Genomic DNA, 19,916 nt, shown 5'->3' with positions numbered 1-19,916 from the left:
ATTCGAGCCGATGCACTTGAGACGAGTTGAACGATGCGAACAAGGTGAGTTTCCTTCGGTGACGCTAGTGACACGTTTCTGCTGGCACTTTCTTCCAGTTGAGGCACAATTTTACACGTCTTCGTACGACCCAGGGCAACCGGTGCACATCTTGAACTTGACGGAGACGAAACAAAACTGTGCCCCATGGCCGCAGTCTCCCATTTATAAGCCTAACGATCGTCGCAGATGAGGACACGGGTAGCTGACAGTGTGTACGGTGGTGTATTCCACTGGGCAGAAGAACTTGCTTCGTTTGACCATTTTTTTTTTAAATCTTCTCACCGATACCGGTTCCTCCAGCAGCCAGTTCGTGGCTTAGCGTTCACGCGATCAGGCACGCTAAACGGGGCCATTGCGAAAAAAGGGCCGGACGAAGCAAGGAGGAACAACCCCCCTTGCTGGAGGTAAATCGAACAACACTCGCAAAATGGAGGCTGCATCTGTCGCTGATGGGAAGATTGAAAGACGGCAACTCGCACGACGGCCTGGTGGAAGCGAAATTGTTTTCCTATTATGCTTACACCTTGCCCCTCGTGCCTTTCTCCCCCTCTCCCTTTGCCGGCATTGCCATGAGGGGGATTGCGGGTCGGAAAAATGCATGTCAAACATCCTGCGGAACTCGCCCGATCGGATGCCACTACGCATCCGTTCGTTCGCCAGCTACGCACCGCGAAGCAGCGAAAGGGCACCCAGGACTGAAGGCCAACCCACCAGTTGGGGCGGGGAAACTCGTTTAGAAATCCACCGTGTTCCTTTCTGGGAAATCGTCCGCAAGAACGGCTGGTGTGGTTTGGAAAATGTGCAACAGGCCCACACCCAACCGGACCGAACCACTTTCCATCACATCCGGCGCGGGATCCGGGACGTTCGCGGTAATTCTTATGCTCGCGTGGTGAGCTTTTTAATGCGCTACACCGTGTAAAGTGCAGCGCGGTTGAAATTGCTGTTTTTGTCCGCCCGCCATACCGTAGTTGGACCCTGCCCGGTTGGTTTGCACGCGTGTGTAAAGCGTGTTTTACAGCGAATGGAATTACGTTTCTGCGTAATGGAACGGCGCATCTTTCCCTTTCGTCGCTAAGAATGGAAGTGAAAACGGTTGATGAATGCACTGCCGGGGGCGATTCTATAACTGCAAGCTGGTGCACTTTCGTTTGCATCAAACAGAACATCGGGTTTGTTTTTGTATACACGTAATTATATTTTACACGCTCAGCATCACTATCGCCTTTGCAAATAAAAAAAAACCATACATACTTCTACATCGAGAAAAAATGATTTCCATTGGGCTTATATTGTTCTTCAAAACTACAAGAATAAAACGGGAAACTTCCACGAAATGATCGTCATGTAGTACGATGTGATCGGCATTCATGTTTGATGTCACAGAAAAACAAATTTCCCGGATAAAAAAAATGCAATAAATACCGAAAAATTATTTATAAAATATTAAAATATATTAAGTTATTAAAATAATAGAAAAAATCGTTTCAATCTGAACAAAAGAAATCAACGCTATTCCAATAACTTTTTGTAGCTGACCATAAATACCAAAAATGTGGTGATTTTATTTTACATCGTGCGATTAAAACTTACGAAATATCGACAGTGGAGCGCCGTTCTCATCGAGACTCGGCGATTAACGGATTACTGGATAACTCGTTTAAAACAGCCTTCTCCTTTTGAAGATACATTTTATAATCCATTCATAATCCGTATAATCCATCAAGGATAGGGGTTTTGGGTGTGTAACGTATTTTTCCTGTATGTTTAATTGTTGAAAATTAAAGTGTAGTTGTATTTTTCTAGAGTTTGAACTCATTTTATGTTATAAAATTGGCTCTTTCATTCCTTCCGTCAACTAAGTTGCTATGTTGGGGAATATGTCAAATTTCTTTTGGATCTGTCATTTCCGAGCTGCATTATCTGGATAATTGGCGCTCCGCTTTATTTTTATTTGTAAAATAAAATACTTATCTCCAGAATCACTAAGTGGCTTTTTCTATTGATTCCATATAAAAAATGCAGATGAAAAATGTATTACACGTTGCATTTATTATACACAAGAGCGTCAGCCATAATCGGTAGACATTGGCTCGGGAAAACATTCCGCCTCGCCCATACATGGGTGACGCATTACTGAGCGAGTCCATGTTCATTAGTATGCAATTTTCGATTGCATTGAGTACATTTTGTTAAAGCTAGTTCTAGTGGAATTTATACGCCAGCTTTCTAGGAACGTACTTATCTCTGTTTTATTGTTATCCTTTGGCAGCTTCAACGTGTACCAGATGAACGGTTTGTTTTTAATTAAAAATCAACACACTGCGCACAAAACGGGAATATGAAGTACGAACTCGGGGCAATCGCGATGAAAACAAAGCATTGCAAAAACACTGATAAAACATTCTTTTTGAAACATGTTTTATGGCGCCTGGTATGTTCTAGTTCTTGGAAATATTTTTCCATTAAGATCGGGCAAAGCCGCAACGTTCAACGGAAAAAGGGTACTTTCTCTCCGTACGAAACAGTCCACAGAGCAAAGTAGTCTCAGTCACTTCTCCACTAACGTTTATGTGGTTTGTCGCATTGGTTTTTGTTTCTATCGCTCGAAAAGATTTACTAATAGATAGCTTTCTATTTTCTAATGATAGATTCTAATTTAATGATGGTTTTTATTCCTTCAACTTCTTTGCTTGTTTTCTGATTGAGAACCAGACCTTTTGAAAGCATAATAAAGCCGTTACGGCGTCTGGAAGAAAAACCCTGCACCGGTGGGTTAATGTGTCAATTCGTTTGTCGCATCTATCACCCATGGAAGGTGTTCTTTGTTTATACAATCCGAAAAACCCTTCTAGCGGTGTGAACGAAAGGGAGGAAAGTGTATAGGCAAGGATGACAAGATGGCGTAAGTTTTATGTTGCTGTCGCGTGCACGTGCAAGTGCAGTAAACAGTGCAATAATCGTTGTTAAGATGCTCCACAGCACAGCACGCTTGGTGTGTTGGTGTTAAAGCTCAACGAAATTGTTCGTATGACCCGAGGAAAATGAACGACAGGAATAAAAACATGTGCGAGAGAAGAGAAAAAACAACAGCCACAATCTGTACCAGGGAAAGCGCTTCAATCCTTGCCCATCCGTAGCACGGTCGAGTGCCCTCCGATATGCCATCGCCCGCCCGGGGGTTGTATCGTTATTGGTTTTTCTCTCACAACCCCTAGCGCGTTTTCCACCACTTTGCTTCAATCGAAACCATTTTCTGACAGTACGGCGATGCTTAACGACTCCTTCGGTTGTTTTTTTTTTCCTTCTGTTACCATCATGAGTATCATCACCATTTCCCGTGCTGGAAACGGTAGTTTCCGTCCGAGGGCAAGCCATAGCCCAAGCGAATACAGCGCAACCGGAGCAGTCGTGTAATAACGGATCGAGTTTTTCACTTTTTCCCCCAGCCCTCGAGATGGGGGACACGGTGGGCCCTTTTTCTTCGCTCAGTACGGTGGATGATGCTTCGCTAGTGGCGCAGCTTTCATTGATAAATCACGATTTTAATGCGTACCATCGTCGCTCGTACTACTTCTTCTGCGTTCGTTTAAGACGCCTTGTTGCCATTGCACCACGAATACCAGAGCTGGGTGCGTACGTATGTCCACAAATCGAGGCTGCCCTTGAAGCAGGATGGGCAGCCCGGTCCAGAGTCACAAGATACTCATTTCCCCCTCCCCTCACTCACTGCAACCGGTTCCGGTGATACCACTTTCGATGGACACCCAGTGGACATCGTTTCCGCTGTAAAAGTGCCAACAACAGCAACAACAACGCGCCGCATGTTTTCTCTTAGCTTGGCAGAATGAGCAGAAATCAAAATCATGGCAGTGCAATGAAATGGATTCAAATCGATCGATTCGTGCGACTGATTGATTTGGCGTACGCGGAACGCAAAACCCCATTACTAACGAGCAGATCCTTCTGGCCTTCTGGCGGAATAGACGAATCGAGTGGTGAACCCGAAAACGGCTGATGGATCGATTATGGTGGCGCATCCGACGTCGTCAGCGTCAGCATTGAAAACCGAAAGCTAAGAACCGAATGGCCAACACCAAAACAAGGATAAATGGCATCGGGAAATATGACGAGGGCTGGAGATGGATGAGGCAATACGAATCGCTTCTTTGACTTTGGGGCCAAAGGAGGGTTAGCGTGTTTGATCCATTTCCCAGATCTTTCGCCGGAAACCTATCCGTGCCACGCAACACCATCGAAATGGAAATAAGAAATAAATCTTACCCTGAATGGGATTACCGGGTGGTTGCGTTTTGTTTTTTTCGCTTCACCCGGGTTAGGTTTGATCAATGTAATTTGCGCTCGGTATCGATTACGAGCTGAAACTAAGATACCTCATCATCCGGTCCGGTAGATTGTTTGGTCATAAATTTGGGCACAATGAGGGGATCATTAGGGAGCCGGTATTCGCTGGAAAGGGAGTGTGTTTTTGCAATATAATGGAGTTAAGGTACGAGATTAATTGCTAGACTGTCTGATGGAAGGGACAATTACTGCCGAACCTTTTTGCCGCGATAATGGTGGCTGATGGAAGTGCTTCAATTTAAATTCCTTCTGCGAACTGATTAAGATTAGCGTTGAATTCCCAGTGGAGCAGTGCTTGGTAGCATTGTGTCTTACCGACTTTTCTAAAGAACCATGCCTGGTTCTACGAAAGTGAACTAGCTTTTAATATCTTTCAGGAAAACATGAATTCTAGCACTATTTTGTAGCTCTTTAAATCAAAATCGTTTTCCAATTCCAAATTCCAATAGATGAAAATATTGTTGAATTTGTATTTAAGTCTTAATAAGTACAACACACTTTTGAAACATTGTGCCGACGGTGAAGTTGTAGTTGGTTAAAATATCAAATGTGGGCTAAAATTTACAATCCCATGTTGCTGGATAGCATTACAAACACGGCTTCGTGGAATGGATATTTAATTTATTTTACATGTCATAAATATTTACACTAGCATGGCATTAACATGCACGGATGAACACGATTGGATGCATGATATACAATATGACAACACGGTTCTCCCTGCGCGCTCATTCCTCAGTTCTCTGCCTTTACATCCTTGCCGCTGCTGCGATACTCCGAGTAGCCTTGGTAGGCGAGATCATCTCCAAACTTCACACTGCTTCCCTGAACATCTGTCCGTCCCGATTCGCGATAGTAGTTGCTGTACGGGGAAGCATAACCTCCGTCCGGTCGCGAGTAGTGCTGGCCAGCGTACTCTTTGTACGGACTGTAGCCGATCGAACCGAGACCCTGTGGCGAATACTGTGGTTGATATCCGCCCGAGAAGATATCGTTCGTACAGCAGCTCTGGTGTGGCTTAAACAGCTTCAGATAGCCGATCACGCCCGGCACAATAATGGCGAGAAAACCGAGCAGCTTCTTGAAGCTGGCCAGGCCGAGTACGAGCGGCAGGAAGAGTAGCAGCTTCAGCTTGAACACCTTCAGTATCAGCAGCAGTGGAATGAAGATCTTCTTTAGCCGGTGGCGCGTAAACAGTGGTGCCTTCTTGTCTTCGATCACGTCGATTTCGTCCGAAATTTCGTCGATAAAGCGGGCAGAATATCGTCCCTCCTCCGTGAGCTGGTCGGGCATCTGGAACTCCAGTGCCGTGGACTTGACGAATCGTTCCAACCGGCGCAGAGCATACTTGTACAGGAGCTCCCACTCGGAGTCACTGTGACGGGACTCGCCTACAAACTCGTAGCCTTCCTGTGCCAGAGAACGAAGCTGTGTTTCCGGTAGTCGTATAATGCGTGCATCGCTGGTAAGTCTATGTGACATGGTAAAGAACGGAGATGAGGATTGAGGTTAAGCATAATTTAAAAACGGATAATCTGACAATATAACTTACTGGTATTGATCCTTATCGAAGAACTCGCCGAAAGTGTTGAGTGCCTGGGACTTGAAGCATTCGGCGAGCTCGCCATTCAAACATTGGGTGTTGGTGCGTGCGAGATACGGATCCACATTGCCACCCGTTCCAAGACCGATGAAGTCCAACAGGTTCTTACCCTGCCTCCGTTCCTCACCAACCGCCGGCTGTTGTTGGACAGGCACTGATGGCCCACCGTCGTTCGTTCTGGATGTTTGGTCCGGTAGTTTGATGCCCTCCGGTAGACCTGGAGAGACACAGAACGCCAGCAGCAGAACCGCCAAGACACCGACCGGTCCCAGCCACGTTCCGCCCCGATGTGAATGCTTCACGAGGACATGCATTTCTGTAAAGGACATCCAAACAGCAGAGCGGTGTGAGTACCGAATGGATCGGTCGTGTGCGGGTCGTACGAATCAACTGTCTCCTACTTTCCCATGGCAAGCCCTTGGTCCCTTCCCGACGAATGGTGGTCCACTTTGAGCCTGTTCGTTCGCTCCCCCAATTGTGCACTCGCTTTCCGAGACTCTCAGCTAGTGATTAGTGCAACAATCGAACAAGGTTCGATGGTAGGGCCCAGCCTAGCTTAATGCTCCGATAAACCCATCAACCACGCACGTCATCAGGCGTGACGATAGCGAACAGCACACGTGAGAGCTGGCAAAGATGAACCACTTGTTAACACGCAGTAACCTGCAAGCCATTTGAGTCAGCCGAGGCGTCCGAATCCCCCTTGCGATCGATCGGCCGATCGACCGATCGAGGTAACCCACTGTGCGCTGTGGAGCGTTGTGGAAAACTTGCACTCGGTCGCAACCCAAATCCACACGCGATCGATAAGCGCGAAAAGCGGAACGTGCAGGGGGAAAAACGCGTAGAGCCTCGCGCAACGAACGGAATCGGTGTAATCGGTCGTATTCCGTTCCGTAAGGCTCAACCAACCCACCCACCCCGCATCCAGATGTTTGCTGCCGCGCTGCGATGGAGCAGTGTCCGAGAAAGCGCAGTGCTTGAAATACGAATTTCTCTCGAGCTCGTTCCATTGCCCGAGAAGAGAGGGGAAACTAAACGGGTGGCATCAACAACTAACTCGGTGGACAGATTTAGTGTACCGTGTGCGGTTTGGTTGGTGGATTGGTGGAAGTTTGCGATGTGTGGTTGTGCAATGTGTGGTTCATAATTATGTTCCGAAACGAGAAATGTTATCGTGTTTGTGGAGACAACAAGAGAGCAAAAAAAAAAATTCTAACAACATCAGGTGCAATCAACCGACAGCAGCATGATGTGTTCATTTTCCCGGAGCCCGGAGTGCGTGTATGTGCTGGCCGAAATCGAACACGCAGTTATTGGTGGGCTTTAGGTATTTGCTTCGCATTCGCTCGTGTTTTCCTTTCGCTGCAATATCCACCGTTTCCATGGAATGGTCAACAAGTACTAAATATCGTTGCTAAAGTCTTACTCACGCCGCAGGGTCATAGACAAGCAGATTCCGACCGGAATAACGGTGCACCCGTATCGATATGCTGTTACAAACATCATATTTGAGGTTCAGAGAATATGCGCCGAAATTCAAACAAAGTGGACTTGCGTTTCATGTTGGGGAGATTGGTAAAAATCTAACATTGGTATTACAATGTTCATACATTTTAGCTCAACTGTAGGTCAACATGGTGGAATGATCTACGAGATGAGTACAATGAATAAAAAATGGTGACACGACTCGACTCGAATTCCGTCGATATGGTTACATCGTTATTTTTTTATGACATCATTCCTGCCCTAACGCATGAAGCCATTTTCAACTATTTTAGGTAACTACGTTGTATGGAATCTATCGCTACGGGATAGGACCTATTTCCCATCAGCTCGGCTGGATGTACTGTCATTCTGACGACGTCACTATGTTTCCACGTCACTAACTACCAATCTGATAACGTTTTCTTTATTTTTGAAACTAGGAAAAAGTTCTATTGGAAGAGTATAAGCTGAGCAAGACCAACATACAAAAATTAACAAAAAAGGGGAAGCCAATAACCTGGAAATCAATTTAGCTGCCAATCAATCGAATTTTCCTAACTCGTGATATTACAAATTTCGATCATTTTTTAAATACATCACCGGCTCTCAACAGTTTATGACATAACCTACATAGCCAGATTCGAACCGGTTTTATTTTGTTGTTGCTACTATACACACAATTTTTATCGCAAGTGAGGTAATGAACTTTTTTGCTCTATAATCCTTATTTTCCACAAGGAAACTACCCCTTCACTTTATAACCGTCGATCAAAAACGTGCCCGGAGTCAACTTTTCCGCTCGGAAATTGTAAAGCAATGTTGCACATGGGATTAAAACTAACTATCTCGATCGGTTATGTGAAATGTCCATGTCCATGAAGTTGATTATGTTTGCCGAAACTTGTGCACTTGTGTTTGGGGAATAGCATAACCACTCATGGCAGAGACTCCTTATCACGCTAGTAACCCTGTTTCGATACTGTCCCATAACGTTTCTGGGCTATTTTCTACCGGTCAAACACTTCAGTCTTCAAGTTGATTGAGTAACGAAATGAAATGGAAAACGGCCCACATACCGAGAGCATTCGTTCGGCGACCGCTCACCAAACAGCCAATCTAGCACGATTCACTTTCACTTGCCCACATTCGCCCGCTAGGAAGGTGTGTCCGTGAGGGGTTCAAACAGAGCGGTAGAACTCGTATGCCTCACAAGAACATCCTTTCCATGTGTCGCCTTAAGGGTTGGAGGTTGCGAACCACTAACAGCTATCCGTTCGGCAGACACGTGGCACACGGCTCAAGTTCACGCCACGTCAAAGCAACCCACTATCACCCCCCGGGGAAACAAAACTGCAAACACTCACACTCACGTGTCACGTACAGGCCCGAAAGTTGGCTGCACTTTCACTTGCTCACTTTCGAATTGTCATCGGTTTTGCGCTTTGCAACCTTTGCACGCGTATCGGCAAAGTCGCGGTCACCAAAGTCTGCACAAAAGCCGTACACCCAAGGATGCAAATCGATGCACTTCCCGGGAGCTTCTAGTCTCACGTACGCATTAGCACATCCGGTGCGCCGGTTGATGCTGCTTTATCCTGCGCTCCATCACGTGCACGCACGCTCGCAAACTGGTGACGACCTCGACGGAGCCGTGTCTGAACCGACGCACTAAGACCCCACGAATGGGTGCGCCAAAACAACCCCACCGCGGTCGATCTCGGTCCCGGATGGCGCGGGAGAGACAGAGAGCAACTGGGTACTGGTCGCAAAGAGAGTCGCAAAGCTGTAGCACGCTTGCGAAGGAGAAAGGAACTCTGGGCTACCTTAAAAACAACGATCCAACCCACGCCCCGATGCGATGGCTGGAGCGAGGGACGGTGGCCACTCTCTACCCACCGCGCAGCCCGGCAAGCTATTTCCGCGAGTGATTCGGTGGAAAATCGGCCTCAGTGAGCTGGTTAATTTCATTAATTTTCATTGAGTTTCGATTGGCTACAGGCCGCTTCTAGACGGTGCGCAATCACATGCAAGCGCAGAAACACAAGCGGTACGAAATACACGTGTGCGGTCGTAAACGAGCCGGTTGCAATCATCTCCTTCGCCGGTCCGTTGCATTCCGCACCACCGTCGGACGATCGGATGGAAACGGGCAAACAAATGGAGAAGATGGGAAAGCTTCAAAACCGGTTTGAGCAGATAATTCCATAACGGCAAGAATCGGTATGTGTGCCGGGATGTTCGGTACGGCGGAAAACTTTGATCGAGTGCTTAACAGATTGTTCCGTCCCATTACGTGGTTTGAGGTATGATGCGTTGGAGTACGTTGTAATTGAAAACAAATGTAACATTTTGCTACAATCAATGCATCGCATCAACGATAATTAATTGTATGAAATTAAATCATTTAATGCTCAAACCTTCACCATGGGTATGAGGCCAATTAGGGTTCTAAAGTTGTTTTTTTTTATTATCGGTAGAACGGCCAGGCCGCATATCTGATAGACTACATGAGTGATCTAGTGATAGAAGTAGATTCAATTATTTATGATTTTGTAGGAATGTATTAAAGCATACGGGAAAGTTTTTCAGCTATCAAAATCTTCTTCTACATTAAAATTTGTTTTGTGCAAAGTTTTCTCCACTAACTCGTCCGTCAAGTCGAAATGTTTCATACAAAATCGATTTAAACATCAACCAAATTCTTGATGAAAATTGAAAACGATCTCGCTTTAACCTCTGTTTATTCAAGTTACATTTGATAATTATTCGAAAATTACTCTAAATGTGTTATTTAAATAGTTTTCTTGTTCAAGTGATAAACCTTCAACCAATTCTGAATTCCAAACAAGTTAAGCTAAAATTTCTGGAGGTAGACCTGGAATCCTTTTCCACAGTTTTTTTTGTTTACAGTTATCTAAATTAACTCGGTAGTGAAATTTTCTGCCTGTTAATCAAGAAAGTTTGCAGGGTCACAGAAAATGGAAGCAGACTCTCAGGTTCAATTTGAATAGAATTTTAAAACTGTGTTGCTTCAACGTTGTCACTTAATGTGTAAAACTTTGTGAAATTGACAACAATTTCGTAGTTTTTGAGTTCAGTGGAGCATGAGGATTCACTTACGAATTCTATTCGAGTTGTGCAAGTACGTTTTTCTGGTGCTTTGTCACTTTGAAGTTTGCTGTTCTGTCTCTGTCAACGATTTCAGAGTTGTGGAGTTCAATTTGTACAGGTGCAACTGTAGGTTTGGCTATCGGAAATAAATTCTGGGGAATAACTTGCTCATTTCACTCATTCGCAATGTGTTATGCGTGTTTGATGAAAACCTTCCCAGAGTTGCCGAAAATGTGAAGGCTTCATAATCCATTTCCACGAATGGCAAATTCCCACAAGTAACCCAGCACATGGGTCCAACATCACATCACGTGACCTCAAAAACCCTGAAAATGGGTCTGCATAATTAATAACGCACTTGTAGCATTGGGTGCTCCATCAATGTTTTTTTTAACTTAATACAACAAAGTAGCTTCATTTGTTATGAATTATTTGAATTATTAACTCATACACTACCGCAAGCAAAATTTTGTGTTGTTGTGGTTTGTTATCATTTTGGGAACAAATTTTCGCCAGATTTAAAAATTCAATTCCATGTCCGCTTAAAGCACCACCATTCGGAAATGTTTTCATCTGCAAAACGAAGCAGTAACAATTGGCACCAACGCCTTAACATTACAACACTTGCCTTCTTCAGACCATCCTGTAACGCCGGCTAACCTACGGGGGTACGTGTGATGCCGTACGACGGTCGATGCGATTACGTGAGAAGCGTGCGTGGTCACACGACAACTGTGAAACGATTTGTCCTATTTATTAGGCCCGCTTCACTGCCCCAAAACTCACGCTTCCGATCAACAGCAAAAAATAAAAAAAAACATAAATGGGCCACTGTTTTCTCGGTCATGTCCCAAAGCTGAGCGGAATTTTGATGATCATCGACTGCAATCTATCATTGTTTTGCCCGTTCACCTTAGGTGCCGGGAAGGTCAGCATTGTTTTAGTGGGTGCCTTTTCTAGGCCAAATGCAGGTTGTCGGTGTCGGAACCTACGAAAGGGAAGCTACAGCTAGTGGGTTACAGGGCACAGTGCTGCGAAGAAATCAATATAAACCATTCGCCAGATTTCAGCAACAGCTTCGTCAGTGTTTGTTGCGTTAAACAACGACTAAAACCTCCAAACGCTTTTCCACTTAAAGCTTTCAGCAGTGTAAACATCCCCTCGAACGTGGACCGATAAATTTAAAGTACATAAATTACGCGACCCCGTCTGTGCTGGGGTTCCCATTGCTTCCGAGTCACCCACGCCAGGAGTGTTTCTATTTTCCCGATATTGGCAACCGGGTCACTCGCCAAACCGAAAGCGCCCGTCTGGGCGCTATGACAAGAAGGATCGTTCGCCACCGATGGATGAAATTAATTATCCCGTGGTGCAAAAAAAAAAGGAGCAATCCGCACGGTTCATTATGAAGTGCCCGTGGGGCCTTTACGAGCCCCTTTAGGTGTGTGTGGCGAAAGATGGTTCCGTGCGTTCAAAAATGACAACCGAAACCGGGCACTGAAAACGACCCACCCGTACGGGTTGTGCACCACCCGGAAAGGTCACGTTTGGGCTATCAATCTTTCACTAGCTTGCACGGGAATGGTGGTTGGTGCTTCTGTTTTGTTGTATCGTTCGTTTCATCAACGGTGCGCGTGTTTCTTTTTTTTTATATATTTTTGCGTGCTTTTTCGTTGTTTTTTTTTCATTTCTGCTCTTCTCCCGCCATTTCTATACATTTTCCACCCCAGCATTGTGTGTTATTACACAGTTTCGTTGTTGTTTTGTGTTGTTTTTTTTTCGTACACTGGGAGCTGTTGCTCCTTAATGTTCATGCTTTTCATTTCCACCCCGGGTTCGCCTCTCAAGGGATTGCTTCACTCGGTTCGTGTCTCCTTGCTCACAGCTGTTTCTTTTGTATTATTATTTTCATTTCATTAAGTTTCACGATGAAGGGATCAGTTGCAGACCAGAAAAGCACTGGTTCCAATCCTCGCTAGGGTTCCCTGGGACGAGATAACTCAAATTCACACACACGCACACATGAAAATGTCCCTTTTTTGCACGAAAATTCGTAGAACGTGGGAAATATACTGTGGATGCCACTACACTGCTCCTTTTTCGCCACACATTATTCGCCGCGCTTGGTCGAAAGGTAATCCCCAAATACAACGAACAATATATCATCCCCGGCCGGCTCAGGTGTAGCAGAGTTTACAGTCCGTTTTCCAAATGAAATACTTACCCCAGCGCTGTGAGTGGGTTACGGGCCGCCGTCACACTAGAGCAAAATTGGCCAGACTTTGCGAACGAGAGCGAAAGTGAAACTGAATGGTCGAAAGTTCACTTCATTCGGTTTTATACTTCATTCGGTTTGGCTGTTGTCGGGTTTGCTGCCGTCAATGAACGCGCTGCATTGGGCGGTTGTGTGCACCGTCCGGGAGGGAGTCCCATACGATGGTTTTGGAAGGTGGTGTGGCCAAGGTTCTTTGCTTGGGCACCAACCGGGAGATGCTGCCAACAGTGGCGCGCGTCATGTAGGTCACGGCTTGGTCCGGTAGAAGGGAGATGGGTAAATAGTTGGCACGTTCAAAGATGACTCATCGCACAACTTGGCCCGCATGGCTCGAATCTTGGCGCTGGAATCCGTAAGGATTTGGGACCATCTTTGTTTCGGACAGGACTTATCGGAGAGTGAAAGTTTGCGCCTTTCCGGGGAAAGTCGATCTGTTTAACATTCTAAGCATCCTTCGAGCGTTTGGCTCTAGGGCGATGATCGAATAGGGCGAATATAGGGCGAATATCGTAATTCTGGCTTCGAAATATCGCGAATCAATAGTAGCTGCTTCATGATGGTTCCAATAAATTTCTGATCATATTAAGGTAAACAAACGAATCTACAAAATTGCGTGTCATACCGAACGGAATGATTTGATGTACATCGACGAAATGATACATTGTCAATATTTATACAAACAAAACCCGCAAACGGTAATGTTGCAATTGGTTGGTTTTTCCGACGCACGTTTTTTCAATCAGCGGTCCAGTAGCAAAACACACCCCCACAGCCGCACGTACGCAATCAATCTCGGTCGGATCTCGGTCGCGGGGTAAATATATTCGACAAGTTGATAACAAATTCTACCCACCCATTCGTCAGTTCATGAATAATAATTTCAGCTGATGAAAAGCAAACCGTATCGCATGCCGAAAGGAGCGTTCTGGGAGGTTCACTTTTGACCTGCCTGCCTGATTGTACGTACGTACGGGGTGGACCAAAAGTCGACATCAACCAGCGGTTGATTTTTTGTGCTCACTTCCTAACACTGGCGTTGGCTTTCACCGAACAACAGTGAAGCGTTGGCGTTGATACGCATTCAGCTGGTGTTGGAACCCGTTTTGTTCGTACCGAAGCCATGGTTTGCGATTGCATAATGTCGCGCGAGCCCTACCAGCGTACTGCAGCATCCCGGGACCAACAATCACAACCAATGCCAGCGGAAAGATTTAGTTCAGCGTTCGTTACTAGCGTTCCCCAGGAGAGACACGGCACGGCGAGCAATCGGAAAGTACGAAAATCAACATGAACAAACATAAACGCGCCATCGCGTACGAACGTCCTCCGTACCGCACACACGTCAAGCATCAATCGATTATGCAATACCGGCAAATACAACCAGCAACAGACGCAACGAAACCACACGGACTAGACCGTCCTCTGTCTGAATGTGAACGTGTGAATCATTTTCCGTATGGTTGGACCGTGAAGTCAGCATGCGGACAGGAGGGCACTGGGTCAGTGGGTGAACATTGAAGCGTAGTGTCCGGGGGTTTTCCCGGAGCAAATCGCAACCATTGATGCCGAGAATTGTGCAGCGCGCTACGGTCGATAACCCTGCTGCCGGTTGGATCCGGGTTTGCGTTGCAAAAGGTGGGTAAGTCCGGCTGAGCCATACCCACCACGTGGGTACGGCTGTCGAGAGGCTTCGTAGTGGAGGATTGATTGTGTCGTAACGGCGCCAAGTTTAACACGACTTGCCCCTGCATGAATCATGTTGTGTGTTCGTATGCTCATCTACGAAGCATTCCAAGATAAACGCCCGAAAGTATGCAATTGTGGTTACAATTTGTTTTCTTGGGACTATTGCGACGAATGGAAGAAAATAGTTATAACAATTTATTATTTATCAGTGCAGTAGATCGATCAACTGTTAACTTCACTCAGAAGCCAATTGTAAACTTCATCAAATTACAAGGGTAGTAATTACTTATAACTCAAATACGACTGATGTAAGGTTTCATTGTGAAAAACAACCCCCTCCATGGTCGAAAACTGTTCGGATTTTTCATAGAACCAAGCTTTGGAAATCCTATCCTAATCCTAAGTTATTTAGCTACTATTTAATTGATTTTAAATACCGTCACGTTGTAGATTAATAAATTATGTTGTTCAATAACAACACAAAATGTCGGTATTCGTCAGCGAAACAAGAATCTTTAGGCAGGATTCAATTATGCTTTTAACATCGTTTTGTAGCTTCAGCTTTAATGCTTTTTGTCCAACGTGCTAAACTAGAGCTTTTGTAGGGTTCTACTCATAATTATTTAACAACGTCAACTTCATAATAGGTGCTGTACCATGTTTGAAAATTAGGTGGCGGTTATTTTTTATTAACTTTATTGAGACTGATGCAAAATACTAGGTACCATGGTTCTGGGAAGCGAATATTTCAACGTTATTAAAAGTTTATGACCTGAAATAAATGTATAACCTCAACACCCATTCAATTCCATGAGTTCGTTGGTATGTAAAGAAATAGATTATGCACACACTGTCGATTTCCACTATTGTTCAGCTTCGCAGAATTGTGAACCAGCTATCTGCTCATACTTTCATATTTCTTTCAGCGTGAACATGCTAGGATTCTATTATGCCCACACCCACAGCATATGAACATGGACCTGAGAATGGAAGCGAAAAACGAAATTGCGAATACAAATACACATCATTTAGGTTCGGAAGTAGGAGACAACCGTGCACAACCACGGGCACACATTTTTCACAATACGTCACGGGGGAAATGAATGTAATTGAAGCGAACTGAACAGCAGCATCTTCTCGCACGAGACTCTTTATTGTTCTCGATCTGCTTGCGCACATTTTTCGCCCAGACCACTACATCCTAACAGCACACCTACACGCGATCCCGTCCTATATTCTAGCATCCGTTTGTCTTTGTCGCGGTGTTTGAACAACTACTATATTTTACATCCAACGTCGAGTGCGTTCCGCTTCCAAAAAGCCACAAAACCCTGACGTTCGTTATGTTATTCTAGTTTGATTTTCTGTTTTTTTTTTTACCAAACTTGGTCCTTCAGCCACCAGCTTCGGTTCGTTCGGTGGAATTGCTGTCACCAGGGATGGGCAGAACATCCCATTTGTCTTTACGCAAGCTTTATTGTTTAGTTCATCGTTCTTAATTATAATGCCACGGTGCGCATTTCATTTCCCACATGCCAGCATCCGCTCGGGACACGGGCGAGTGGCTACTCGGCTACTAATTACATACACAACCTGTACACAACGCTTTAATTCTAGCGCAAACAGACATGCTCTTTTCTTCGTGCTTCATGTTCTCAAATAAATAGCATCAAATAGTAGCTCTAAATAAATAATTTAAATAAATAAATAAATAAATAAATAGCTCCATAAATATGTTCACGCATTGATCGAGGGAAAGTAAGGATTTCAGTAGGAAAAGAAGATTTGTTAAAGCCAACTACTTTCCGCTAGATACTGCACAGTGAGCAGTCGCAGTTTAAAAGAGAAGAAAGCTGCAATTACTTCGTTGTGTAGTTAGTGAATCGAAATCAGATCCAGTCACGTAATGAACCCATCACCATCTACTTTCTTGATCAGCTTGGAATAGTTGGTCCGCTAGTTGATATTTGTTTGTGTTCCTGCACCTTTGTTCTCCTATCGAAAGTAGTAGGGGCAACTATTGGAGAATGAAGAACTCTCCATTGCCGTATGGGCGGGGATGGCGTTTGAGGTTTGAAATCTTTCTATCCGTTTCCAATTCTGTTTTTTCTACAGTTTGCGGGCATGCACGAGCTTGTTGATATCGTTGAACGTAGTAACCATGGCCGGGTTCGACAGGTCCTTGTAACCGATGCAGTCCTTATAGTGGGCATCGCAGTCCACGCCGTCCTGCCCATCCTTAGCCGCTCGCATGTACTTGAAGAACCGCAGAATGTCCGGATTGTCATTGGTCGGTTTACGAAGCTCATCCAACTCCCTGGAAAACAACAGCAATGCCCGTAAGTGCCTTCGAACTTGCAGTGTCATTCATCAATCCACTTACCTGCTCAGCTGCGCCGATATGAGATTACTGTACGGTGCATATTTGGCCGGATTAGCGTACATCAGGCAGACGAGCCGTTGGCGACATTGTTCCTCCCTGTTGGATAGTCCCATTTGGGCAAAGATGGCGTCCAGCCGGGACAACAGCGGGCTGTAGAACGGATCATAGTTCGTCAACAGGAGACTGCTGCTCGGGATATCGTGGAATATTTTGAAATCGTTCTTGGCCGATTGCTGCTTCCGTCGGTTAGCCGCCTGGGCCATGGATGGTCCAACGTACGTTACACGACCACCACCGTAACCGAGCCGGGATAGTGCGTTGGCCGCATTATTGTGGGCGCCCATTGAGGCCGGATCGTAAACGATCGAGTTGTAGCTTGTCCCCGATGGGTGGGCATCTGTAAAACAAGAAATTAATACCAGAATGTAACTCACCTCAGATTTAAAACACTTAAAAAATTTGGTTATTGTATTTCATTCCCATACTAATACTGTTTGATTATTAACTTCTTATTCTAACTTCACTTATTTTAAACATGTAATTAGAGATTTATATAAAACTTTGAAGATTTTACAACTAGACCTAAACAGGTGAAATCATTATCCAATATTGTGAATTGCGTGTCCAAAGTCTAAAGAAACCTATGTTTAAATATTCGATTATAATTTTTATTAATTCAATTAAATGAAAAAAAAACAAGCTTTTAGAACAGAAAAAAATCGTCTTCACAAGGAACTTTGAAAACTTTTCTCATTATAATCATTATTACTGATGTAATGTAAAACAATAAAGTGACTATGTGTATCCTTAATTTTAGGCTTATCGAACCATGTTTGCAAAACATAATCTTGTCCTAATAAAGAAAGTTTGTGCATCTGAAATGTATGCATTATAGTATCATGCCTCGCACCAGGATCATCTGTACGGGCTTTGTTCTCTGCTACATTTTGTCGTTAATTGTGCCATCGTTCGAGCCATCATTCCTAACTTACCATCCGCAGGCAGATAACCATCATTCATACCGAAGTCGTGATCCGCATTGTAGGACGTAGTATCCTTGAAGTCCAAGTCGTCCACCGTCTGCACCGGATGGGACAAACCAGAAACCGACGAGAGTCCTGGAAATACAATCAAAATGAAAAACGGAATGATGCGTTGGAAAGTATTTGTAGATAGGACATCGAACGGGCGCTTTTACCTTTGCCCACTATTTTGCCCAGTGAACCGATGATGCTTGGTAGGAACATCATGATCAGCACGGTTTTTACTATCTGTAGCCCAATCATGACTGGCCAGAGCAGTTTCTTCATGCCTGTGGTGGAAAAAAATGTTTGTTTGGCAACTGTAATGAACATGGTTCGACATGGAGCTTGGAGCTTGATGACCTCGTACCTTTGAAGAAAAACAATCGTCCCGACTCGGGTGCCTTTGAAGACGCACGGCTCTGGGCAACGTCCGCGGCAGTGCCTAGAAACCGAGCTACTCCCTTGATAACAGCACGATCGAAGTTGGTGAGCGACGTGGACGAGTTGCTTGCCCCGGAGGGCCGTCCCGTAGTGAACGCAATTTCAATTAAATCCTTTGAATTTCGACTAAACCAATCACCCACATAGTCGGTCAAGGCGCTTTCGAACTCTTCTAGCTCATTCGGATGCGTGCTGGTGGTGTGATTTTCAGCGATTCCTGCTGCATGCGTTGGATAGATAGCGACCACTAGAACCAATATCGTACCGAGTGCCATCGGCCGTGACAGGCGCCTAATGGTTACCATGATGAAGCTAGAAGACCGCGTGCTCTTTCGTATGTTTGAGGTATCCTGTTCACAGCAGCAACTTAATTTCGGTTCAGTGTTTTTTGTAGCACGCAAATGATTCACTCGCCGTTTAAATGCTTCTCTGTGACGTTGAGGACAAAGAGTTGCTTCCCTTCGATGTTGTTGCTTTCTTCCGCTAGACGCACCATCGGCAACGAATTTAATAACCAAAATAAGTTGGTGCTCTCGTTCGTAATCTGTGCGGTAGTTCGGTGTGGATGATTGCGACCGGAGAATCTAAAGCAAAAAATATAAAATAAAATGAACAATTAATTAAAGCTTGTTTGAATACTGCGTAGGCGCCATGACCCGATGTTTAATGCTGTGCGGTGAATGTAACAACCGAGTGGAAAACGGAACAAACAATAGATTGAGGGGTTTAAATTGAACCTGTGCTGTAGCACGAAACCTTGCGAGCATAGCGCCCCTTTATTTTTATATCGTGGTTCGGGAAATAATAACAAAACCAGGCTGCCGGTTGTTGAGTGTGTTGTTTTCCTGTTCGACAAAAATTGAACATCGGGGCTGATGCGTACGAAAATTGTGTTGACTAACGTTAATGAGTTCCGTATCGAACGTGGGAATTGATTGCATTTTTTCCAATCTTCATAAATCAACCGTTTTGTAATCGAACGATTATTTTTCATTGGTTTGTAATTGGAAATTGAGCCTGTGTATGAAACAGCAAGTTCAAGCAATTGAGCAAGTTCATCCCGGTAAGCGGTTTGTAATGAAAACGATGATCAATTAATTGCAAGCTTTTCATATGAAATAAACACCCTTTCAGAACGTCTGAAATCCATTTAATTTGCAATGTATTCTACACACATGCCGTTAACAAGCATCGGCTTGCAACGTGCGATATGGATTTTGTTGCTACCTGCTGGGCCTCGTACCGCGTCAGCCATCTTTCGTTTAATTAACGTATCCATACGCATCGACGAGGCATTTAAAAGGTTTGAAAATGAAGCTTTAGTAGAAAGCTGTAACAAAAACACACTCAAAATTGGTTAGATCCGGACGGAGAAAGCCAAATTACTGATTCGTTAGCTTGGAAACGAAAGTCGCCAAATATTGATTATTGCCTAATGATCGTACATAATCGTGGGAATGTTTGATTTTTCTTGAAGCGTTCGTTGATTAAAAGTAC

At 44.7% G+C, this 19,916-nt stretch overlaps 2 protein-coding genes across 2 annotated transcripts; both read right to left on the bottom strand.

The window, feature by feature from the left end:
- Window positions 1–5,142: 5,142 nt before the first annotated feature.
- On the bottom strand, window positions 5,143–6,324 carry LOC128298294 (uncharacterized). The gene is made up of 2 exons (XM_053034039.1): window positions 5,960–6,324; window positions 5,143–5,878 (listed from the first exon to the last, which is right to left on the bottom strand). Exons 1-2 carry the CDS (start codon window positions 6,322–6,324, stop codon window positions 5,143–5,145), a joined length of 1,101 nt encoding a protein of 366 aa, XP_052889999.1.
- Window positions 6,325–16,679: 10,355 nt separating this feature from the next.
- LOC128298570 (uncharacterized) lies at window positions 16,680–18,724 on the bottom strand. The gene is made up of 5 exons (XM_053034337.1): window positions 18,346–18,724; window positions 18,152–18,265; window positions 17,946–18,071; window positions 16,954–17,350; window positions 16,680–16,887 (listed from the first exon to the last, which is right to left on the bottom strand). Exons 1-5 carry the CDS (start codon window positions 18,722–18,724, stop codon window positions 16,680–16,682), a joined length of 1,224 nt encoding a protein of 407 aa, XP_052890297.1.
- Window positions 18,725–19,916: the final 1,192 nt, after the last annotated feature.

Source organism: Anopheles moucheti, chromosome 2 (genome assembly GCF_943734755.1).
Source record: "Anopheles moucheti chromosome 2, idAnoMoucSN_F20_07, whole genome shotgun sequence".
In the NCBI taxonomy this organism is placed as follows: Eukaryota; Metazoa; Arthropoda; class Insecta; order Diptera; family Culicidae; genus Anopheles; species Anopheles moucheti.
The sequence above is the reverse complement of the archived record's forward strand: the minus strand, read 5'-3'. Positions and strand labels throughout refer to the sequence as shown.

Bases quoted from the DNA above. Each gene is read 5' to 3' on its own strand.
- LOC128298294 (XM_053034039.1), bottom strand. From the start codon at position 6,324: ATGCATGTCCTCGTGAAGCATTCACATCGGGGCGGAACGTGGCTGGGA. The intron at 5,879-5,959 runs GTAAGTTATATT...CATGTCACATAG, and splicing joins TTCGATAAGGATCAATACCA to ACTTACCAGCGATGCACGCA.
- LOC128298570 (XM_053034337.1), bottom strand. From the start codon at position 18,724: ATGGTAACCATTAGGCGCCTGTCACGGCCGATGGCACTCGGTACGATA. The intron at 18,072-18,151 runs GTAAAAGCGCCC...TTGTATTTCCAG, and splicing joins GGGCAAAATAGTGGGCAAAG to GACTCTCGTCGGTTTCTGGT. The intron at 16,888-16,953 runs GTAAGTGGATTG...GTTGTTTTCCAG, and splicing joins ATATCGGCGCAGCTGAGCAG to GGAGTTGGATGAGCTTCGTA.